Source organism: Rhamphochromis sp. 'chilingali' (assembly GCF_963969265.1).
Source record: "Rhamphochromis sp. 'chilingali' genome assembly, chromosome: 6".
NCBI classification, from domain to species: domain Eukaryota; kingdom Metazoa; phylum Chordata; class Actinopteri; order Cichliformes; family Cichlidae; genus Rhamphochromis; species Rhamphochromis sp. 'chilingali'.
The window spans coordinates 1,981,282-2,006,342 of NC_137933.1; the positions used below are offsets into that span (position 1 = coordinate 1,981,282).

At 41.2% G+C, this 25,061-nt stretch overlaps 2 protein-coding genes and 1 long non-coding RNA gene across 6 annotated transcripts in view; 2 read left to right on the top strand and 1 right to left on the bottom strand.

Moving 5' to 3' along the window:
- LOC308398190 (uncharacterized protein) overlaps positions 1-2,946 on the top strand; it is a 4,388-nt gene extending 1,442 nt beyond the window's left edge. Inside the window, exons 1-2 of the mRNA XM_080884670.1 lie at positions 1-1,490; positions 2,380-2,946. The exon at positions 1-1,490 is cut by the window's left edge and continues 1,442 nt beyond it. Coding sequence (XP_080740796.1) covers positions 1,231-1,490; positions 2,380-2,650 — 531 coding nt within the window. The 5' untranslated portion in view covers positions 1-1,230 and the 3' untranslated portion in view covers positions 2,651-2,946. The remainder of the gene's footprint in view (positions 1,491-2,379) is intronic.
- The window catches only part of cemip (cell migration inducing hyaluronidase 1), a 157,063-nt gene that overhangs the window by 67,557 nt on the left and 64,445 nt on the right, over positions 1-25,061 (top strand). For 3 of the 4 annotated variants that reach the window (XM_080884666.1, XM_080884668.1, XM_080884667.1), the window contains exons 3-8: positions 7,423-7,560; positions 9,501-9,639; positions 10,686-10,922; positions 12,365-12,544; positions 20,075-20,145; positions 20,289-20,384. In XM_080884666.1, the coding sequence (XP_080740792.1) occupies positions 7,423-7,560; positions 9,501-9,639; positions 10,686-10,922; positions 12,365-12,544; positions 20,075-20,145; positions 20,289-20,384 (861 nt within the window). Of the gene's footprint in view, positions 1-5,715; positions 6,100-7,422; positions 7,561-9,500; positions 9,640-10,685; positions 10,923-12,364; positions 12,545-20,074; positions 20,146-20,288; positions 20,385-25,061 lie in introns of those variants that run through there. The other variant, XM_080884669.1, reaches the window with a different exon arrangement.
- Positions 2,990-4,275, bottom strand: LOC308398191. Its single transcript, XR_013971900.1, has 2 exons — positions 4,120-4,275; positions 2,990-3,254 (listed from the first exon to the last, which is right to left on the bottom strand). It is a non-coding gene; the product is annotated as an uncharacterized lncRNA (long non-coding RNA).

Below are 25,061 nucleotides of genomic sequence, written 5' to 3' on the forward strand. Positions count from 1 at the left end.
AATACATGCTTAAAGAAAAAATAACAGATGTGCAGAACATAGATAAAATAACAAGTGCTGGCTGTAGTGAAATCAATCAGCAGGAAGCACTGTGATCTATGATGTTCACCTGCAAGAATACTATTATCAACTTGTGGATTTACAGCTAAAGAGGTTTGATGGATGCTAATGTTTTTCATCAGATTGATGTCCCAGACTGGGAGAGAAGGAACGGGGGAGGCAGTGAGAGGAGAGCTGTTGTTTGGCTTGACTGAACTGAGCAGCAAAATTGGATGATTTAGGGACGCTGAATTAAATAACCAAAGATTTCCACCAACCCCTTCCTCACACATAGTAAAATACAGTGCATGCACATGTATGACATATGCATGTGCATACACTCTGCGTACATGCCTGTGGACAGAAAGAAAAGACATTCAATCTCTCTCTCTCACACACATACACACACTCGTTTTCATATCTTAGTGAGGACATCTAATTGACATAATGCTTTCCCCAGCCGCTTACCCTACCCATCAGAACAGAATGCCTAACCCTGACCCTTTGCCTGAACCCTAAACCTGACATTAAAACAACATTTTGAGCCTCAAAAGTGTCTTCAAACTCAATGAGACGGGCGTTTTGTCCCCATAAGGGACAGTTGGTCTCCACAAGTATCACAAAGACGTCTAAACACACACACACACACACACACACACACACACACTACAGGCTTGTGTTTACCTGGATTTTGTACGAGAAAGTAGAATTCTTTATCTCAAAGGCATTGGGCCAAGCAAGGTCACAACCAATCCTGACCCAACATTGTGTGTGTGTGTGTGTGTGTGTGTGTGTGTGTGTGTGTGTGTGTGTGTGTGTGCCTAAAGCATTACAAAAGTTCTTCCACTTTAAACTTAACACACGTATCTGCATCTTTCTTCATGGCTCTTTTTTAATGCAGCTTTAGTCAGACTGCAAACGGAGAAAATCTTTCTCATCACAACCATAACGGTGTGTTCACACCGAACGCGATGGACGCGAATAAAACGCCCCAAACGCCCCTAATTTGACGCGTGTACATTCGCGTCTCAACGCGTGTCCAAGAAAAATCCATCGCGCGTCAAAATATGATATTTTGACGCGCGTGAACCGGAAATGTGGGAGGAATGTGGGAGGGAGTTGTGCCAGACCGGTATCTTTGCAAGATGGCAGCTATCGAGCTAGCACTTGAAGAGAGAGTCTCCCTTCTCTATGTACTGTGGAGAGCAGAGCAGCAGCGTAACAGACGTCCTTGCCGTACCTGGGTCCATCAGGTCCTCCAGAGGCATGAGCAGTTTGGTGAGTTTCACCACTTGCTCCAGGAGCTGCGCCTGGATGACGGCCGATTCCAGCGCTATCACCGTCGGCCAGTTTGAGGATCTGCTTTCCCTCGTCGGTCCCAGCATTGCCCGCCTAGACACCAACTACAGACGCTCAATCCCACCTGCAGAGCGCCTGTCCATCTGCCTGAGGTTAGTAAAACTATTTAATACGGTAGTCCTTTATTGATATCTGTGCTAATATGCTAATCCATCCAGTTATACACTGCTAACATGGATGTGCTATGCTAACAGTGAATGCTGTCGGTGTTTACTGAAAGCAAACTGTGGTACAGAGACGACTCTTTATAATATTTCTAGTGATACTCAGAAGGTCTCATCAAGTCCCGATTTAATTCGATTTATGCTGTTATCAGTGTTTGCATGATAGCATGGCTGTGGTGTCACATCAATGTATGCGCTCGGTGTTTGCTGATATCAAACTGTAGCATTAGGACCACTGAGTTAACCTTTGTAGTGATACTCACTCCTTTTTATTTAGACCTGGTTTAATTCTGGGATAGTTGAATATTTGTATATAATCCCTGCAGCTGTCAGACTCTATAGCAGGGGTCACCAGCCTTTATTAAAACAGAGTTAGATAAAACTGTGAACAGTTTGATTCATCTCTAGTTACATGGTTCTATCTTGATAAGCTGTCTTATCACAGATTAATTTTTCAAAAATATTAATGATTTAAGCAAGGAAAGGGCTACATGTCAACATACAACTCTTTATTTCTATTAATGTCTTACTTCATTCCTACCTGATTGACATGTTTAGGAATTATGAGTGATTGGCTCACTGTAGTTGTGAAAGTTGCTACCAATCAAATTATGATATGTTAAAGTTAAAACAAAACACAACTGTTTTAGATATTATCTAATATACATTTTGTAATTATCCTTATAATTACAAAAGGTTTTATGTAAGATTCATGTTTTGTGATTTAAATCTGACATCACAAAAGTATTTTGGAATTTGAATGATGTATTTTGTAACTGCAGTACACATAATACTGATTTTGAACAATTTTGTCCAGGTTCCTTGTCACCGGGGACTCCTTCAGGACCATCGCGTTCAGTTTCAGAGTCGGTGTGTCCACGGTGAGCCAGATCACCCCCCAGGCAGCGACGTCCATCTGGGACTGTCTAGTGGACGACTTCATGGCTGTGCCTTCACCTGGAGACTGGCGCTCCATCACAGAGGGATTCCAGGAGCGCTGGAACTTTCCTCTGTGCTGTGCAGCTCTGGATGGGAAGCACATCCAGACAAAGGCACCCCATATATCATATAGGAGACACACACATTGATATACACTAAATATTCATTTCATTTCTTTTTTGTGGTGCCCAAATTGATGCACCTGCTTGATTTTGTTTAAACAATTATTGCACACTTTCTGTAAATCCAGTAAACTTCTTTTCACTTCTCAAATATCACTGTGTGTGTCTCCTGTATGATATTTAACTGACATTTTTTATTGTAACAACCAACAATTTATACAGGAAAATAATGTCTATTAACAAGGTTGCCCAAACTTCTGCATCCCACTGTATCAGTATATTTTGTCATTAGTATAATATGAAATAAATTCTACATGTGTCAAGTCGTGTGCCAACATTTGCTGTGTAGTAGAACTGAGACATTAGTCATTATAAACATTTATTTGAAATAATATTAAAAGTCTCAAACAGAAAAACATTAAACATAAATATATAAAATATAAGAATTTACAGAGAGACAGGAATAAAAAGGACCAGCTGCTCTCCAGAGCAGGAACAAGGCTGAGGAGGAAATGCTCCATTGGAGACTGGTGTGGCCTCTTCAGGGACTCCAGGATGGCCAGCTCCACCGCCGATGGACCGTCCTGGGACCCGTCCCTCATCTGCCTCGGAGCCGTCCTCCTCTGTGGGCCTGTAAAACAGCACAAAACACAAAGAAATGAGAAGGCTGCTACTAGATTTTAATTTCAACATTGAAAAAAAAAAAAAACAATAACAGGATATAATCAGATTGGTTGTAGATATTTAGTAAAGGTGATCACAAGGGAATCCCACCGACTAAAAAGGTATCAGTGCTTGCTGTACATATCTGTGGGTGCAGCAGCAGGAGCTCAGGGACTGGGGATGCTCTGCTGCAGAATCAGTTGGTTCTATCAATACAGTATTAAATGTTAACAGGTTCGATATAATAATCGTAGAGTAGACAGTGGTCCCTCATTTATTGCAGGGGTTCTCAGAATAACTAGCCCCTGGCCACGCACTTTATACACTGTTTTCCCCACACACATGAACATTGGTCACAGTTCTCACAATTGATTCTCAAAGTGCAAACCTTTGTAGATTGCAAAACGTAAAAGTATTATTATGCCGCGGTTTGTCTTCATCTGCCCGCCACTTTCGTGCGCCTTTTTCCCTCACGGTGCAGGTGTCTATTTCCGAATGAGGCTCATAGTTATGGGTGTTTTTGTGCTGTTTTTTCTATTGGACGCGATGGTTATCAAAACCAAACGTGATAAATTTGGCAAGCGCAGGAGATTTGTCAATCAGGCTGCAGAATGCAATGCTGTACTGTGCAATAAAAAATCAGCGAAAAAGCAAAGCAGTGGGACCACTGTGTGCTGTTTATTAATAAACAATAAAATATATTCCTAAATGATAACATGCATAAAAGCAGAACGGTATTTGTACGTCAGTGGGAAAATAGCGGTGGCTTGCTAGCTTTTGTGCGGCTTCCCCGGGTCAGTGAAAACTTTCAAAAGAGAAATGAATGAACTTACCAGGTTGCCCGATCTCTTCACATATCTTCCTCCAAGCTCAGTCCTTTTTATTCCTGTCTCGGTACTGAAAGCAGCTGGTGTTGTACAGCTCCGAGTTGTTTGCTACCGCATTGATTAGCCTTCCCCTCCATTGAAGTATGAAAGGCTTTGGCTGGATCTGCCCCTTTGACCTAGGTAACAGTCACGTCACCAGGCTCCTGATTGGTTGTCGCGGCGCGATTTGACGCTGGAGTTCAGATTTTACCAACTCGAGCGGTAGACGCGAAACGCGCGTATGCACAAAATGCAACACAAAAACTCACGCGCGTGGTTTTATTCGCGAGTCAAACGCGCCAGACGCGCTACACTGACGCGCGTTTCACGCGTTTTGGCGTTTTCGCGACGCAAATCTGCTTCCGAATTTTCGCGGGACCCGCAATCGCGCGTCATCGCGCCTTTCCATTGACTTTACATGTAAACCTGACGCTCTATTCGCGTCCATCGCGTTCGGTGTGAACACACCGTAAGAGCTCTCCAATCTGATGCAGATCTACTTTTTTATTAGAGGCTTAGTAATGGTGCTGCATATCAATGAGCGGCTCGAACTCTGAGGAATTTGGTGACATCATGATACGTGAGCATAACTGGAAGTAATCTGAATTTTTTTTAGTTTAGTTTAGTTGTTCTTTCTTCTATGAATTAGTGGGCAGGCAAAGAATGACTGATGAAGAATGATTTTAGTCTTATGTCCTGGTTCACCATTTAATGCAGCTGGATTCAACTGCCAATATTGCTGTTTGCAGTCGGTTTTATAACCAGTATGACCTGAAAAATATATGGGAGATGGACTTTAATGATTCAGAATGTGAATGACAATGAGATATCATGTAGTAGAGGACGCTGATGCCAAAGTGGCCTTCTCCCATATAGTACACAACAGGATGTACTTCAGAAGAAATTCGCATTACTGGACAGTAGGGCTGTTTGATTTTGCATAAAATGAGAATCACGATTTTTTGGCTTAGAATTGAGATCACGATTCTCTCAGATTTTCTTTTCCAGTATAAATATTTATCGCACTTATTAACTGCACATCAACTTCGTAACAGTTGAGACTGAACATAAAAACAATAAATAAACATAAAAACAACAAATGTCTCACGTTTTGTTGCTGCAAAATGTTGTACTGCTTGAGATTCGGTCTCCACCGTTGCTCGACGCTGCGTGTACAGAGCAGGTAGTGCAACAATAGAAAAATAGTTGCGGGACGGCACTGTGTAGCGTTTGTCTAGGGTGTTGATCGTTTTCCTAAATCCCTCGTTTTGCAGTGTTGATGGAGCCATATCTTTGGTCAGGTGATAAGTGATAGCCTCCGTAATGTCTTTGTGCCTGCGGGAGGTCGACGGGTATAGAGAAGCGCTGTATAAGGTTCCCGTTATTGATGTTTGGGTGGTTGACCGGGACGGATTTTCTCCTGTCACTTTCTCGTCATCCCTGACGTGCTCTCCGTGGTTTTTTCCTGCTAATTTTAGCATCACACGGCACAGCTTCTGTATCACGTGGTATAAGGCTCCGCCCTCGTCATTTGTTGAGCAGGAAGAGTGAGCGCTTGTTTTCATGCAGAGTACGTCCCGGATCAAAATGCGCTACAATCGTCGTCTTTTTTTATTTTATTTTTTTAATCGTTGTCATTTGGAAATGAGATCGCACATAAGTATGAATCGAGATCGCGATTTTCTAACGATTAATTGTGCAGCCCTACTGGACATACTCAGTGTCTGAGCGTCTTTAGAAGAGGGAGCTGCTTGGAAACAATGTGTAGGAGGCCACACGGGCCTAACTTGATCATTGTTACTCTAACATCAATCCCGTGTGGCTGTGTAATAAAACATGAGTAATGTTAATGTCTATATTTCCAGCAATGTTGCTGGGTTTGCAGCCTGTTACAAAAGATTATTTTCATGGCTATGAATAATTTACTCCATAATAACTCCACAGCAGGTAAGGTTTTTCAACTTACCTGGATTTTTTAATGCTTATAGTTAGAGGCCACTTTAAAAGACAGGCTTGTTGAGAAATTGGAGGCTGTACCATATTGTCTTTATTTTTCAGATTTAAAGTGTAACAAATACAATAATAATAACTGCATTCATATTTAAAAATATAAATTAAAAAGTTTTTTTTGCAGGCCAATAAAAATGTGCAAGGGCTGTAAGACTGAGGCACTGACCTGGGGCTGTCTCTTAATCCACTTACAGTGGTGTCCTGTTTGATTGCATTTTTAAGAACTTGTCCTAGCTTGGCTCTTTTTGTATAGAACCTTTTCATTCTTTTTTGACTTCCAATGGGTGTTATCACATGGACAGACAAATTTAATTAAGAAAAGCATTGTGAAATATGACAGACACATATTTCTTATGAACAAGAATTTATTTTTGAACACTGAAACAGTGATGGGCAGAAAACCTGATCATTTTAAGTAACTTAAAAAACATGAATGAAAAGGATCAGCTGTTTAAAGTCCTTCTCTTACCATGTGTTGTAAAGCCATATGTGTGCCATGCCTCACTGAAGGTAAAAACACCTAAAAGATACACTTGTGCATTTACACCTGCAGCCCCATCTTTCACTTCACTTTCACTTGGTGAATTTTAGGAGCTGAGACATCCTTCATTTAAGCACCAACATAGAGTAGTGAGTCATAGACAGGAGGATGAAGATTGTGGTAATGTAGTGTAGTTTTTAATACTTTTTTCATGAAATAATCTGCTTTTAGTGACCAACAGTGAAAAAGCGGTTAAAAAGATCACCAGCTTTGTAGTCCTTCTGTGAAATGATCCCACAGCTTCAGAGTTGGATACAAAAAACAAGGTGCAATCAACAAAGTTCTCAGATTTGATATTTATCTGTAATCAATGAAAGTCTGTGATCCACATATGTGAGGGCACAGCAATATTTGTTCTGACAGCTGTGACTAGCATCATCACTTCTTTCTGCTGCAGGGAAGTCAGTCTGGGCTTCACCAAAGAAGGACAATCAATGTTAGGGAGCACTGAAGATGTGCTAAGAAACTCTATATTTCATTTTCCTCTGCTTTGTTGGCCATCTGTATATTTTAAACGTTTGTATTTTTTGATGTCTATAAAATGTAACTGAAAAACATTCAGTATATAACAGTGTACAATATTTGTCCCTAAACATGGATGTAAAAATGATGCTGAACCAACTGTTCTGAAATCTTTTCATGAGTGAAATGTACACATGTTGATCTCATTGACTGATGAGCTGATCAAAGTTAACGGTGTTTTTTTCTGTGTCATTCAGTATGCCCAGATAAGGAGCCAGGACTGCAACCATGGATGCCAGGACACAGTGAAGACCACCGTGTGACGATCAGTAATAACAGCACGGTCCTTCTCACAACTTCAGCTACTGTCCACTCTATTGAGATTCTCAGCGGAGGTAAACTGGACAAATCTATCATCTCTTTATCTTTCTCTAAACTGAAGTGATATTTCAGGAGACCGGTGAAGAAAAGCTTCAGCATAGGAAGAAAACTAGCAAGAGAAAGGAAGAAGAAAGAGACCATGATTCTTACATGCTTCAGAGATAACAAAAGGTGTCCCATAGTTGCAGTGGTTTGGGATTGTGGTTTGAATTTAGCTGAACCCAACACAGACCCACCAGAGAAAAGTAACATTTGGACTGTGTAATATGAGCAGTAGGTGAGGTGTTTTGGTGAGGAGTAGGGGGGCATAGCTTATCTGTGTTTGAAATACTCCAGGAAAAGTCTTTCAGTCTAACTAAGGCTGCAGCTACACTGGGATTTACAGTCACTGAACTCGTAGCCCTTACCAGAACCCCCCAAACCTGCAGCTTCAGTCTCAGAGGAGCTCAACAAATTTTGCCACTCTACCAGTTGGTCCAAGCACATTCTCAACCCCCTACTATACACCCTGTACATCGATGACTGCTCACCAACCCACCTCAACTAACGTCATTGTCAAGTATGCTGATGACAACACCATGGTAGGGCTCATCTCTGATGGAGGTGAGACAGTGTACTGGGCAGAGATGGAAAACATGTCTGGCTGTTGCTCCGAAAATAGCCTGAAGCTGAATATCCTTCAAACAAAAGAACTTATAATGGACTTCAGGAGGCACGGACTGGTCCCCTCCCCTCTCATTATAAATGGGGAACTGGTGGAATCTGTCTCCACCTTCAGATTTCTGGACACCTGATCTCATCTCTGCTGATCTCGTTCACAACACCATTGCCCTGGTAAAGAACAGCAGGATCAACAGCAGCTGCACTTTCTCCATGTCCTGAGGAAGAGTAACTTGAACCAGAAGCTGCTGCTGGCCTTCTACTGCTCCTCAGTGGAAAGCATGCTCTCCTACTGCCTGGGTTTTTGATACGCAGGGGCATCAGCGTAACTTTGTGGGTAAATTCCCAGATGATTAAACATGCGACTATTTTGCTGGTAATACCTGAAATGAGTAAAGAAAATCAACAGCCTATTTATGCAAGATAATTCATAGTTTTATTGGGGGGTTATATTGGTTCGGGGGGTCATAACCCCCCTAACCCCCCTGGAACTTACGCCCCTGTGCAGGGGTCACAAATGAGAAGCCTTACAGGGGCTTGTCCTTCCATGATGCTTCCTCTTCTTGCTCCTTCTCTTGCTTGCGTTTCTGCTACCTGAGATATTCACTAAGAAAACTATTAATCTTCCTGATTTACTCATAGATCTTTGTTCTTTTATCTTCGCTAGCAGTTCTGACATCCACTAGTCCTTGGCCACCTTTCTTCTGTTTAGCGTACAGACTCAGGGTGCTGGCTTTGGGGTGAAACCCTCCATGCATAGTAAGGAGCTTCTTTGTCTTGATGTCAGTGGCTTGTTTCTCTTCTTTTGGCCAGCTGATTGTTCCAGCAGGTTATCTGATTACTGGCAGAGTGTAGTTGCTGATTGTCCCTGACTCTGCAGGTATTTGATGGTTGCAGTTTCTTAGCAGCTTCTTCATTTTTCCCAGTTCCCTGTGGGATTGCTTGATGGTCTGAATTTAATTAAAAAGTGAAAAGTATATAGAGTATATTGTGCAAAAGAAATCATTTTAATTAATGACAGAAATGTGGTAAACAAAGGGCTACGGTCGTTCTGAGAGAAGTAATACATGCAGGATGTATCACTGAATGCTTATTTACTACTGAGCTGAAATCATTGAACTACAGACAAAGTAAAAGAGATAGCTGTCAAGCTACATCCATGTATGTGTTTGTGTGGAAAGCCTGAATTCAGGGCCATAAATGGTAGGAAGACAGAAGGAGTTTGTGGGCACAGGGGCATGAAAGACCTGCCAGGAGGCTTCATCACTCACCCACCCTCCTCTCTTCCCCACAGGAAAGCTGGTGATTGCTGACACCAACCGGCCTATACTGCTTCGGACAAAACACATTCTGATTGGGAACGAGGGGGAGCTGCACATTGGAAGCCCAGACTGTCCTTATAAAGGCAACCTCACCATCTTGCTATTTGGAAGGTGAGGGTTTATAAAACGTAGCAGAATAAAAACACTATTTGTTAAAAATGAGTTATTAGGTATTTACTGTTAAGAAAAAAAGTAAGTGTAAGATTTTTACCACGTTTACTAATTGGTGGATACACCGTGTTTAAAAAGCAGTGATTATACTTGTTTGGAAGAAGGTAGCAGTGTGAATCACAAGACTAAAAGTAAACTGAGTGGTAAAGAAAGGATTGTGGTTTGGTTAAAATGGAGCGACTTGGTCCTGAGACCCATCCGAGAATTCTTGTGACGCACACATCAGGGGACTGACTGAGGCTCGTGTGACGCCACGTGACTGTGACGGGAAGGTAGAATGAGGCAGCAGAAGAATAAGACCAGTAATGAAACTTTTAACAGAGAACGACCTCAACATACGGTAGTAATAAACAAATATGTTTGATATCCCAATGTGTTGTCTTTTGTTATCAGTGATGATAGCGTATTAAATAGTGAATTTGTTGTTGCACACAAACTAATGACAAACATTATCATATTAGACTACTTGTGATTAGTAAGAAAAATATTTATTATCATTTTGCTGTTAGTAAAAGATCTATTTACTCATTTACTTAATACCTGTTATGGTTATTAAAAAGTATTAATTGATGCCATCTTTGTTGTCTTCATCAGGTTTCATGAATTTGACTGCATAGTTTTCACCTAATCAGACACAAACTCTAACGGAATTTTTTCTAAAAATTAATTTAGATTAATAAAACAGACAAATTTTTAGGTAAAGTAATCACGAGTCACAGCCTGTTGTACAGGACTTGTGCTCTCTTGTTATTTGATTCTTCTGTCTCTCCTTAAGACCAACTATCTAACAAAACTGACACACATAAAAGATTTTTGGGTTTTTTAATTCTTGGAAGAGAAAGAAAACAAACTCTTAATAATTATTCTGCAATAATTTGTTTGTATAAACCGACATCAAGGCTAACTAAAGTGCACTCTGTGTCTCAAAGCCACTTGAAAACTGGCATACTGTCCAAACATTTATCATTCTCCATTCTTGTCCATAGACTGGATGACAGCGATGAGGAGCACAGCTACTTTGGGAGGAAGTACATTGGCGTGGGGAGTGGGGGGACACTGGAGATTCACGGAGAAAGGAAGCTGTCCTGGACATTCCTCAACAAGACCCTCCATCCCAGAGAGAGCAGTCAAAACAACTATCTGTTCCAAAGAAGCTGGGGGAATCGAGGCATCATAATCCACGTAATCGACCCCAAGACAGGGGAGGTGCTGCATGATGACAGGTGAAGTTCCTCTTGAACATAAGGGCTGCATCAGAGCTGCAGTAAAATCTGGAGACTTAATTAGAGAAGTAATGATCTGGTAACTGTCAGATCATAAGCTTCTAATGAAGGGTTGTAATGAAGTAGACAAATGTGCTCTTAATAAATCTAACGGTGTTTTACAGACGGATATTACATTTAGAAATCAATGACATGCTTAATATCCTTTCATTAATAATAAAATCTATTCAGCCATCAGGTCAATAGGTCCAGTAAAGTGACATAAATATATTATTGAGCAATATTAGTGTCAGCCCTCTTTCGAAGAGAGATTGTTACCAGTGAATGTCAGTTGTTACTAAAGGGTCATTTATCATGACTCTTTAGTAACATTTATTTCAAAAGTGTCATTTACAACGGACATTTTATGCTAAAACATAACATCAAAAAATTCTCATTTCATGAGTGAAGTCTTACCAACTGCCATTCCTGTCACAGAAATGCACTTTGGCAGTCAGAAAGGCTGAAACAGAGTTTCTTTTTCTATACAGTGACAATGATTTTCATGTTTGGTGGTGACATTGATGAATAAAGACCACAGTTACTGTCCTTGAATTCAATTTGATTCAGTTTTATTTATATAGGTCCAAATCACAACCACAGTCAACCTACAGAGAACAATGAAACAAGTCAAGCACTTGGTGACAGTGGGAAAGAAAAACTGCCTTTTAACAGGATATAACCTCCAGCAGAGTAAGGCTCATGGAGGGGATGTGTGAGTGGTCGAGGGTGAAGTGGGGAAGGCAGGAAAAAGACATGTTGTGAAAGAAAGCCAGAGATGAATAAAGAAGAAACCGGGTCCAGGGTTTAAGGTCACTAATCCATCCCTAACCATGGGCTTCATCAAAAACTCTTAAAAGTAGAGAGGATGTCTGTCTTCTGAAACTGGGAGCTGGTTCCACAAACGAGGTGCCAGAAAGCTAAAGTCTCCTAAAGCTAAAACCTGCAGGACGGCGATTTTACTGCAAAATGAGAGAGGCGCTCGGCAGACTTACCTGTACATAGGGGTAGAAATGGTTGCAGCAGCTACTTAAAATCAGTTGTCAAAAGTGAAATGCAGTCGTAACTCTCCTAATTTTATTCTAGTTACAAGGAGAATGCCAATTCAATTTTTACTCAAGCGTGACTGAAACATTATTGGTTAGGTTTTTAAACTTTGTTTTAAACCATTTAATTACAAGTAAAAATGCGTCAGAGATTCATTCAAGCTGTGAACCGCTCTGAAGCAAAAAATGCAAAGTGGCAAGTGTGCAAAATAGCTCGTGTTCTCCATGTCATCTCATGATGGCAGACTGTTTGCAAAATAGCACAGCTTTCAAAAGTCCCCTGAACAGAAGGCGTAAGAATTTGGTGCTTTTCCTCTTTTATCTGTCTCTCTTTTAATCTCTGCATCATTCTCACAGGTTTGACACGTACCGCAGCAAAAACGAGAGTTATCGCCTTGCAAAATATGTCGATGGCATCAAGCCTGGGCTCATACTGGCGATGATGGTCAATGACGAGGGCTCCAACAACTTGGAGGACTCCGCTAAGAAGAGTATATCCAGGCTTGGCAGCAAACACATCGGGAGTCTCGGCTTTCGGTAGGCTATTGAAACATAATTTTAAAATGAAGTCCATCAACCTCTGTAACCGAACCTGTCATTTTGCCAGGTGTGTCACAGGAAGTTGATTCATTTAAATACACTCCCCCAATTCTACCAAAGCATATTCTAAATTATACTAATTCTCTTCTCCCTGACGAGTGTGTGTAAACTTCTGAGCTCAAACCGTGTCAGGAAAGAAAATGTGTTTTTGAGCTCTCAGCACAGTATTGTCCAGAGTATTCATTTCATGGACTGCTTTGATTTAATGAGAAAATGTTAGAACCTCAGGTGAAGCACCTTGAATAGTTGTCCTTTTCTCTAATCAATGCCTGAAGCTTTTGGGGATCTCTTGGTGATTAATGATTTTCTACAAACTATGTCAAGGGTAATATTTGTTAGGCAAACTAACACTGGCCACTTTTCTTTTGCTTGCACAGTGATAAAATAGCAATCTAAAATATAACTTTAAAAAGGTGAGAAGTATTGGAAACAAAGAAAGGACATTTGTTTTCTAAGAGACAACTGCAGTCTGCTGCAGCAACTCCTGATTGGAAGACTTGTACTTTTATATCTGGTTATAAAGTCTTCTTGATCATTTAGAGAATAATGTGCCATGGGAGAGCAGACAGTGTTCGTCTTTGTTTCCTACTGAGTTTCCTACCGGTCAAAAGTTTTAGAACACCCCATTTTTTCCAGTTTTTTATTGAAAATTATGCAGTTTAATGTCTCATTGCACTCTTAAATGAAAGCACAGTACAAATAAGCAATTGGAGTTAAAAAAGAAATCATCGAATGTATGCTAAACTTTTGACTCATCAATGTAGACACCTTTGGCAGCTATAACAGCTGAACACACCTGTGGCGTTCTTTCTAAAATAGAAATCAAATATTCTTCAGAACGTTCTTCCCATGTCTGTTGCAGAACTTCCCATAAATGTGGACCTTGTAGCTGCTTTGCTTTCACTCTTCTGTCCACTTCATCCCAAACCAGCTCGATGGGGTTTAAGTCTGGAGACTGTGCTGCCACTCCATGTTTTCAAGCTCACCACCTTGTTCTTTCTTCCTGAGGTAGTTCTGGCATAGCTTGGACTTGTGTTTTGGGTCTTCTTGCTGTAGGCGCACACCAGAGGGTCCTGCATGGTGCTGCAGAATGCTGTCGTAGCCGTTTTGGTTCAGGGTGCCTCTCACTCTGTACAAGTCACCGACCCTGGATCTAGCAAAACAGCCCCGGATGATGGTCTGTCTCTCTTCCATTGTTAATTGCCTTTTTCTCACCATTGTTTTAGCAACACGCTACTTTCTGCAGTACAATACTGTTCAACAGATGCTCACGAGGGTATGATACCACGGTGTGCTCCGAGCCAACACTGCTTTTATGCAGACAGAGGGGCTGTAAGTAATCCAGAAAAGTTGGAACACCTGTAGGAATTAGTAGTACAACAGCTTTCAGAGCTTCATCAACCTCCATTGCTGCAGAGCAGCTTTAAATAGTTAACCCAGGTTTTGTTCCCTGAAAAAGGCCTTTTTTTATAATTCTCAAATGTACATTATATTCAGTTTGGGTTAACCTTAACTTCTTTTTTTCAAAGCTCTGGCAGTTCACCAGTTACCTTTGTACCATTTCAAGCTATTCATTGGACTTGAATGACATGAATTGCAATTAAAAAAACTGGAAGAATTGGGGTGTTCTTAAAGCTTCTACTGGTAGTGTATTTTTCCAGATTTACATTAAACTAAACGGCTTTCACATTCACTGTTTCAGGCAGACCATTTTTAGCTGTGTTTCAAGTCTACCTGCTGACAATAGCCAAATATTACGATTTAGATTTGTTCATTATGGTTTATAAGGTTTAATATAAGGTTTAAGTAGCACACAGACAAGTTCAGTTCAGTTTACCACCATTTGAGAAAACGTGCTTTGATTCAAATGTTATGCACTTATCTAAGATCGGTGGCTGTGCCTCAGGTGGTGGAAGGTGAAAGGTTGTTGATTTTAAAAAACTGTACAGTCTGCAATAAACAAAAAACAACACATTTAGAATAAAAGTACCACGAGCGCCTTGTAAGGACCATGCACTATGAGATACTGTAGGAATTTATACACTCATAAAAAATGGAGAAAGTAAAAATGAAGTTGGTTAAAAACAGTAAAAGTAAGACTTGCAGTGTTCAAGAGAGAAGTGCAAATGGCAGTAATAAATCATATGTAGACTATAAACATCAGACATGTTTGGGATCTTCTGCCTGAAAGGTGTGTTCACCTGTGAAAGAATGAAGAGTTGTTATATAGCTTTAACGAGAACGGTAAGAGTGAAGCGGTCTTTATGGTTGGATTAGTCTGAGGAGAAGGACCTGTGCTTATTCAGTAGTGTGGAGTGGAGTGGGTGTGTTGTCCGTGATAGAAAAGGCGTTTGTTCAGTGACCCCTGACCCTCACTGACAAATGCCTGTAAATTCTGACCACTGATGCTTCCAGCCTTGTGGATTAGTTTTTTGATCCTGCGGCATCTCTGGCACTGAAGCTGCCCCCCAGCAGACAACAGCAGAGTAAACAGCACTTACTTGGTAGAAGATCTCCAACATGATGCTGGACACATTAAAGGATCTGAGTGTCCTCAGAAAGGCGTGTCTGCTCATCTCCTTCCTGTACACAGCATCACTGTTGTCATTCAGGTAAAGTGGGCTTGACATACCTACTACAAAGACTAAATGTGCATACGTGTGCTGATTAAAAGACACACATTTACATATTATGGAAGCTGTGGAAGCTAAGAGCACTGTGTGAAGTTATGCTGCACTCACTGTGTCAGTGTGTATCATGCATGGGAAATGGAAACTGAATCATGAATCACGACCAAACGACTGCTGAGGTCTCCGATTTTCTAACATTAGTGTTCATACTTGTAAACTGAGACCTTTTTCAAACAACACTACTGTGCTCTTCTGTTTTTGAGAAAAAGAAAAGAAAGGTGACTTTGCATGGTAAAATACAGGCCTGTGCGATTGTGCTTTGCACCGTGTTTGTTAGTTGTAATGTCAGCTGCCTTGTTGTGGGCTGAGAGGAGATGTTGGTTAATGTTGGCAGTGCAGGTCCTGTGGTTAGCCCCTGAGCCGCGCAGCATTATGAAAATGAATGCTGCAGATGAGAGCCGGGAAACACTGAGAGGGTTTTATAAATGACTTGAGGACAGAGACACAAGTTAACATTCCTTTGCCAATTTGCACTTTCTTCCACAGTTGTAGATGCTGTGGAGGACGATCGGAGCAGTGTTGAGACGACAGAGGGATTCCTGCCTAACGACTCTTGTCGCCGGCTCTCCTTACACTATTGCCAAACAGGCAGACACTGGTGTCATCAGGAGAGAGAGGCTGTGTAATTTGTGGTGCACCCAGAGACATTTTAATAAGCTGGAATTTATGAGACTCTGCAATACATTTTCAGTTATGTCATTTGCATATCTTTACTGCAGCTGTCACAGCAGTACTTGTGGCAGCATGCAGAAATACAGCAACACAATGCTTATTTGCTCCATAAAAATCAATTTAAGTAAATCAGCATGTACAGATGAGCTTTAAGGTGTAGATACCAACCCAATCGTTTTCTTAAAAATGTCCACTTTTAATTTATCCAAAGTAATTTGATATTTTTAAAATAGACTCATTTTATATGTATAAAAACTGCACCAAACAAATGGTTCAACCATACTGACAAATGTCTGTGAAGGTTCTCAGTCAAAGCTCTTTAGACATACTAACAAAGGAACAATAATTACCCAAATGCCCTGCAGAGTTTGTAAGTTTGCTCACTTCCACAGAATGAAACAGGAATTTTCTATTGTAGTTTCATTGAGACAGAATATCAGCAAGAAATCCAGAAAAATACAAAAGTTATGAATTGATTTGCATGTCAGTGGGAAAAATAAATATTTGATCCCCTACAACCCAGCCAAACCTTAGGCTCTCACAGGTTGGCTGCCTATCACAGATTACAGTTAATCAATTACAGATACTCCTGATCTCAACTGTACCACCATCCACAAAATCAGTTTCTTCTATTTCAACCTCTACATCACTATGGGCAAGACCAAAGAGCTGTCAAAGGATGTCAGGGGTGAGACTGTAGATCTGCACAAAGCTGGAATGTGCTAAAAGACCAGCAGCAAAAAGCTTGGTGAGAAGTGCAACGAGCAACTGCTAGTTTGATTATTTGGAAAGTGAAGAAATACAAAAATAAACATCAATTGGCCTCAGCTTGTATGGGGTGAGGTAGGAAGTCATTGTGTTTTTGTTTGTTGGGATTGCCCACAGCAGTTCATCACCATATGATAACTGTTTTTATTATATAAATCATTCTGTTCAAGTCAAGTAGAAGGATCCTGGGAGAAAAAGTACATGATTTCAAATGGTTAAATAAATAAACAGTGTTTACCCAGAATGAGTGACAATGCTATCTTTGCTGCATTAGAGTCCAAACATCTCACTCTCCATGCTAAGACACCCCAGTTTTTGTGGGCTGTTCTTGGTCTGCAGTGGTCAGTATCTATCAAAATTGGTCCTTAATGGAGCAGTGGTGAACCAGCAACAGCGTCATAGATGGAGTGAGGCCAAGAGTGAGGGTCAGTGTAGTCATATCCAACAGATGAGCTATTACAGCTCAAATTGCTGAAAAAGTTCATGCTGGTTCTTGGTGAAAGGTGTCAGAATGCACAGTTTGTTTGATATGGCATTACATAGCTGCAGACGAGACAGAGTGCCCATGCTCACCTCTGTCCACCACTGAAAACACCAACAATTTGCAAGCGAGCATCAGAAGTGGACCGGGTGCATGAGTATCACTTACCTAGGGAACACCCAGCGTCAGGATGCACTATGGATAGAAGGCAAACCAGCGAAGGCAGTGTGGTGCTTTGGACAATCTCCTACTGGGAAACTTTGGGTCCTGCCCCACCTCCCAACTTATAGGACCTCAAGAGTATAAACCATCTAAAAAAGTGTCACCTTCTTATTCATCAATGATTGAAGAAAATAAAGACAACCCTAGATTTCTCTTCAGCATTGTAGCCCCACAAACTGTCGGAGCTCTGTTTACCCAACCATTCTTTTAACGCTCACTAGTAATGACTTCATGATTTTCTTCCCAAATACAATTTTAACTGTTAGAGAAAAAATTGCTCATAACTATCTAACAGATGGAACATTACGTACAGCTGCTTTCAATATTACTGATATTTATTTAGTCTTTTTTCCAATTGATCTTTCTGAGTTAACTTCAATAATTACTTCCTCCAAACCATCAACGTGTCTTTTAGACCCCATTCCTACAAAGCTGCTCAAAGAAGTCCTGCCATTAATTAATTCTTCGATCTTAAATATGATCAACTATCTCTAATAATCGGCTATGTACCACAGGCCTTCAAGCTAGCTGTAGTTAAACCTTTACTCAAAAAGCATCTCTAGACCCAGCAGTCTTAGCTAATTATAGGCCAATCTCGAACCTTCCTTTATATCAAACATCCTTGAAAGAGTAGTTGTCAAACAGCTAACAGATCATCTGCAGAGGCTTATTGAAGAGTTTCAGTCAGGTTTCAGAGCTCATCACAGCACAGAAACAGCTTTAGTGAAGGTTACAAATGATCTTCTTATGGCCTCTGACAGTGGACTCATCTCTGTGCTTGTCCTGCTAGACCTCAGTGCAGCGTTCGATACTGTCGACCATAATATCCTATTAGAGCGATTAGAACATGCTGTAGGTATTACAGGTACTGCACTGCAGTGGTTTGTATCATATCTATCTAATAGACTCCAGTTTGTGCATGTAAATGGAGAGTCCTCTTCACACACTGAGGTTAATTATGGAGTTCCACAGGGTTCAGTGCTAGGACCAATTCTGTTTACATTATACATGCTTCCCTTAGGCAGCATCATTAGAAGACATAGCATACATTTACACTGCTATGCAGATGATACCCACTTTTATCGATCCATGAAGTCATTAAAACACTAATTAGTTAAACTGCAGGAATGTCTTAAAGACATAAAGCCCTGGATAACCTCTAATTTTCTGCTTCTAAATTCAGATAAAACTGGTTATTGTAGGTTATTATACTCGACTATGAAAATCTTAAAAACATGGTATCTAACCAGATACTTACTCTGGATAGAAAAACCTTGGCCTGCAATGACACCATGAGGGATCTTGGAGTCAGTTTTGACCGGGACATGTCCTTCAATGTGCATATTGAACAAATTCTAAAATCTCTAAAATCCTGTCTCAACATCATATCTTGTGGATTTATTCCAGGCTGGACGACTGTGATTCATTATTATCAGGATGTCCAAAAAACTCCCTGAAAAGCCTTCAGCTGATCCAAAATGCTGCAGCAAGAGTCCTGACAGGGACTAGAAAGAGAGAGCAGATTGCTCCTGTTTTGGCTTCCCTTCATTGGCTTCCTGTTAAATCCAGAAACAAATTCAAAATCCTGCTCCTCACATACAAGGTCTTAAATAATAAGGCCCCATCTTATCTTAATGACCTTGTAGTACCATATCACCCCAATAGAGCACTTCGCTCTCGTACTGCAGGCCTACTTGTTGTTTCTAGAGTATTTTAAAATAGGAGGCAGAGCCTCCAGCTTTCAGGCCCCCTTCTGTTAAACCAGCTCTTAACCTTTTTTCACTCACCAACTGTTTATACACCACTCTACATTTAATTATGAGTTATAATTATTTTCTAGCTCTCTTCTACAGCCTGTCTTTTGTCTTGTTTCCATCCCCCCACCCCCAACCAATCACAGCAGATGGCCCCGCCCCTCCCTGAGCCTGGTTCTGCTGGAAGTTTCTTCCTGTTAAAAAGGAGTTTTTCTTTCTCACTGTCACCAAAGTGCTTGCTCATAGGGGGTCATCTGACTGTTGGGGTTTTCTCTGTATGTATTATTGTGGGGTCTTTACCTTACAGTATAAAACTCATCAAGGCGACTGTTGTTGTGATTTGGTGCTATATAAATACAATTGTATTTAATTCTTCTCAGAAAGAGGTCACTGTGCTTAAGGGAAGCAGACTGGACCATGATTGGGTTCTTTATTAATGTCCTGTAGTTACAAGAGAGGGATCAACATGTTTTAGTTTCAGAAGTCATTCCCTTGCTGTCACTACTTCTGAGAGAACCTCATCCTGTGAATGCAAACGCAGTTGCATTCACAGTTGAGTTGAGCTGTCAGCACAATGACAGCATTATTTTATTGGTCTTGTTGAATCTTGAAACAAGATTTGAAAACTTTGGGTTCTGCAACATGGCACACGCTGAACCTGTGAAAAGAACAATCATTATTGGCAGTTCTTAGTCCAGACAGTTTTGCTTCTGGCTCAGCTTCATTTCTTATTCATTTCATCTCTCGCTTCTGTTCTTTCTGTGCCTTCTGTACATTTTTTCATTCCACTCTCTGCCCTCGTTCTACTGCTTTCATCTGTCTGATTTGCTACCATTTTCTGGCTTCTTTCTTCATATGCTTTTTTTTTTGTTATCTACAGGCATCCCTGGACTTTTATAGTGACAAAAGGTGATGTGTCTTCTGTTGTGGAGGACACTGCTGTCTATCAAGGTAGGAATTTTTTTTTTTTTTTTTTAAAAACCTAACCCTGCCACTAGCATGATTTTAATGGGATATGACATGATCAAAGCATTTTTCATCCAGGAAACCCAGCAAGTTTTATGTTACGGCACTAACAGAATTTGTTGTAACAGGGACTAAGGCGTCTTCAGAGGCCCGGAGCGCTCAAGTTTTTCAGTCAAGTTTTGGGGAGCATTTCACCGTCACCGCCAGCAGCCAGTGGGTCCAAGGTAACTCTGCGGACACATAGCCACTCCAGTGTTTCTTTCTGAAAAGAATGGGAGAGCAGATACACAGACAAAAGTATGCAGCGCCTCAGTGTCTCTCAAGATGTTAAACACCACTTAGTTTTTATCAGGGACACACTGCCATCCAAAATAAATGCAGCAGAAGTCATTTGGATTTAACCACAATGGTACCCAAAGAATAGGGGCAGCCAAAGCAACAGGTTTTACTGGTGCACTAATATGAACAGAGCCTTTTCCCTTAAAGAGCCTGTTTCCAGTGCTCTTTACCTTGCTAGTTATACCATATACATATATATCTCCCAAAACTTGCACTAGTGACCACAAACCTTTGTTACAGTCACCCACAAGGGTAGCCCAAACAGTTCCCATTATTACCAACTAAGCATACTAAGCTAACTAAGTAATGAACAATGGTTTGTTTTTTTGTTTTTTTACATACAGTGGCTTGCAAAAGTATTCGGCCCCCTTGAACTTTCCCACATTTTGTCACATTACAGCCACAAACATGAATCAATGTTATTGTAATTGCACGTGAAGGACCAACACAAAGTGGTGCACACGTGAGAAGTGGAACAAAATCACACATGATTCCAAACATTTTTTACAAATAAATAACTGCAAAGTGGGGTGTGTGTAATTATTCAGCGCCCTGAGTCAATACTTTGTAGAACCACCTTTTGCTGCAGTTCCAGCTGCCAGTCTTTTAGGTTATGTCTCTACCAGCTTTGCACATCTACAGACTGAAATCTTTGCCCATTCTTCTTTGAAACAGCTCCAGCTCAGTCAGATTAGATGGACAGCGTTTGTGAACAGCAGTTTTCAGATCTTGCCACAGATTCTCGATTGGATTTAGATCTGGACTTTGACTGGGCCAGTCTAACACATGGATATGTTTTGTTTTAAACCGTCCCATCGTTGCCCTGGCTTCATGTTTAGGGTCGCCCCAGTCTCAAGTCTTTTGCAGACTCCAACAGGTTTTCTTCCAAGACTGCCCTGTATTTGGCTCCATCCATCTTCCCATCAACTCTGACCAGCTTCCCTGTCCCTGCTGAAGAGAAGCCCCCCCCCAGAGCATGATGCTGCCACCACCATATCTGACAGTGGGGATGGTGTGTTCAGAGTGATGTGCAGTGTTAGTTTTCCACACATAGCGTTTTGCATTTTGGTCTCATCTGACCAGAGCAGCTTCCTCCACATGTTTGCTGTGTCCCCCTCATGGCTTGTGGCAAACTGCAAACAGGACTTCTTATGGTTTCCTGTTAACAATGGCTTTCTTCTTGCCACTCTTCCATAAAGGACAACTTTGTGCAGTGCACGACTAATAGTTGTCCTGTGGACAGATTCCCCCACCTGAGCTGTAGATCTCTGCAGCTCGTCCAGAGTCACCATGGGCCTCTTGGCTGCATTTCTGATCAGCGCTCTCCTTGTTCGGCCTGTGAGTTTAGGTGGACGGCCTTGTCTTGGTAGGTTTACAGTTGTGCCATACTCCTTCCATTTCTGAATGATGGCTTGAACAGTGCTCCGTGCGATGTTTGAGGCTTGGGAAATCTTTTTGTAGCCTAAGCCTGCTTTAAATTTCTCAGTAACTTCATCCCTGACTTGTCTGCTGTGTTCAAGGTTCAAGGTTCTTTATTTGTCACATGCATAGTTATACAAGTATAACACACAGTGAAATGTAGCCTGACACGCTCCTCGACATGTGCAAAAAACATGTGCAAAAACTTCATGGTGTTGTTGCTCCCAATATTCTCTTAGACAACCTCTGAGGCCGTCACAGAGCAGCTGTATTTGTACTGACATTAGATCACACACAGGTGCACTCTATTTAGTCATTAGCACTCATCAGGCAACGTCTATGTACAACTGACTGCACTCAGACTAAAGGGGGCTGAATAATTACACACACCCCACTTTGCAGTTATTTATTTGTAACAAATGTTTGGAATCATGTGTGATTTTGTTCCACTTCTCACGTGTGCACCACTTTGTGTTGGTCTTTCACCTGGAATTCCAATAACATTGATTCATGTTTGTGGCTGTAATGTGACAAAATGTGGGAAAGTTCAAGGGGGCCGAATACTTTTGCAAGTCACTGTATGTAAAAAAACAAAAAAACAAACCATTGTTCATTACTACTTACTAATTGTACGATCGCTAGCTTAGCCTGGTTATGTGTAATTTGAACGTTTAAACGAATTACACATTATAGATTTTGGGAACATAACATAAGCCACGTGGACACTGAAGACATCAGAAACTGCTGTAAAATGGAAGAATTCCCACATGTGACCGAAATGGAAGCATTCACAGAACAGAGCAAGATGTAGAAGTAGCTGAGGTCATGAAGCCAGCAACACGTTACATTTGTTAGCAGTTAAGAGAAGGAAAAACATCACTTTACTACACTCCTGTGATCACCACACTGTCCTCCTGGAAAGTTCTAGTTATCAGCTGTTACATGCCTTGGGGCTGTGCTACATCTTAGCAGTTATCTTGGCTGTAGCCACATGGCTACTCTAGAATGAAAGAAAGTCTCTATGCTCCATGTTTTTTAAAACATAGAAACATTTTCCATCAAACTGTTATATTGTTACAGGCTGCCGGGGTGCAACATAGCTAACACAAGCAAAATCTTCATGCTTTTGTTTCAGGCAGACTGGCTCATGTTATTGACACTGGGTACTATTGTTGCACTGCAGACACACAGAGGTAGTTGTGGCAGCTTCTGACCAGTAAATGTCCTGCACAAGTGTTGCAATGACACATTGTGCTATAATAAAAAACTACTTCATATCTGAAGGACTTCTGTGTTTAAGATTCACACTACAGCTTAGTGCAACGACAAGGCAGAACATGTAACAATATTATTACAGGGAAATATTAAATTCCAAGTAGAACCTGGTGTTCTTTGTAGGTATCTATGCAGTGTGGTGAGATACAATAAACACACCCAGACAAATCCTGGCATCCCCATGATACTCTGAGCATTGCTTGATTGCTGTCCATCTTCCAGGCCAGGCTGTGTTAGCTACTATCAGCTTACAGTCTGGTTGCTTTGCTAATTAGCTGCTCACCTCACCAACAGGCAGTAACATTTTCTGCTGTCAAAAGTATTTTGTAGGGACAAATATACAAATAAACAGCCCATCCCCCCCTGCTTGGAGTATAGACTCAGTATCTCGACTCCAACCTCTGTCGCTGCAACATTGGTGTTACAGAGGAATATAGTCAGTAAACTGTGTTCAATCAAACAAAGTGCAGCAACATATTGCTGACATAGACTATATTTGCTGTGTCAATAAGCTATGTTAATGCCTCGTCAGTGCTACATCTTTTCAGTGGGAAAACAATGTTTGTGCTACATAATGTCTCTCCAGTCAGATCGTGCAGACAGAGAAAAGGCGTTGGTGAAACAGAGGTGTGCGACATCATCCCGAGGTCTTGCTCAGGAAAAAGCTACATTAAATCTGTGTGGGTAGTACTAAGAAACAGAGAAACAATCGCTTCCCAATATGCAAACACCTACCACTACCCACACAGAGGATATACATCGGCAATATATTGGTGTGCTAAATAGGTAGCGTTAGTAGGTAGTTGAGTGGTAGTCAGCAGAGCTTCAGGGCCGTCCATAGTCCTTCATTTAGCTCTTTCAGCCGTTTATTAAAGTCTTCATCAGGAGTGGCAGAGGAGTTTCTTATAAAAAAAATAAGGGCCAGAGCTCTGCTTCCTCACAAAGATGCACCTCAGAAAGAAGACTTACACCAGATCAGGTTCCCTTCAGTTCACACAAGACCATCAGGGTGTCTGATCTGGAATCAAAGGTCTTTCCTCTGACACAAACTTGCCCAAAGCACTTAATCATTTCAAGAGTCTGTTCAGTTTGGAAATCTCGTTCTTTATGATCACCTTGTTTAATTTTCCCAAGATTTTACGCCTGATGCCCTTCCTGACGCAACCCTCCTCATTTATCTGAGCTGACTCGTGGTTCTCATGGGTGGGTTAAAAAGAGACATGCAGATGGACAGATGGCAGCAATTTTTTCAAAAAGGATAGAAATGGCTTTGTTGAAAACATACTTTAAGAAGAGGGAGGAACATAGGATGACCTATAAGAGTGGATAACGGTGCATACAGGTGGACAGAAGGTGCAATCTCAAAGAGACAGGAGACTGCAAGCTGCTGTCAGGCAACAATGTAGTTAGTCAGCATCAGATAGTAGTCTGTAGGATAACTCTGGACATGAAGAAGAGAAAGTAAGTGAAGGCTGAGGCAAAGATTAAATGGTGAAAGGTTGTAATAGAGTTCAGCGAGGACACTAGTCAGCACGCTGCACAGCAGCACCTGCAGAATATGGTCATTCTTCAGCTGTTGCCAGAGAAATCCTGGGGATCCCCACAACGCTTTGTGTTGACTTAAAACAGAAAATATTTTTAGCATTCACACACCACTGAATGCACCAGAGAGCAACATGCGGTTAGTATTGTGCCCGAGGATATTTGGTACGCAGAACAGAGCAGCCAGGAATCGAACCACCAACCTCCTGATCAGTAGGTGACCTGTTCTAACACCCGAGCTACACCATTTATTTTCTTAATCATATGAGCTGATCTGATATCAGTCTGGGTGGAGTCCTTTTTTCTCCCCGTCTTTCCTCATATTG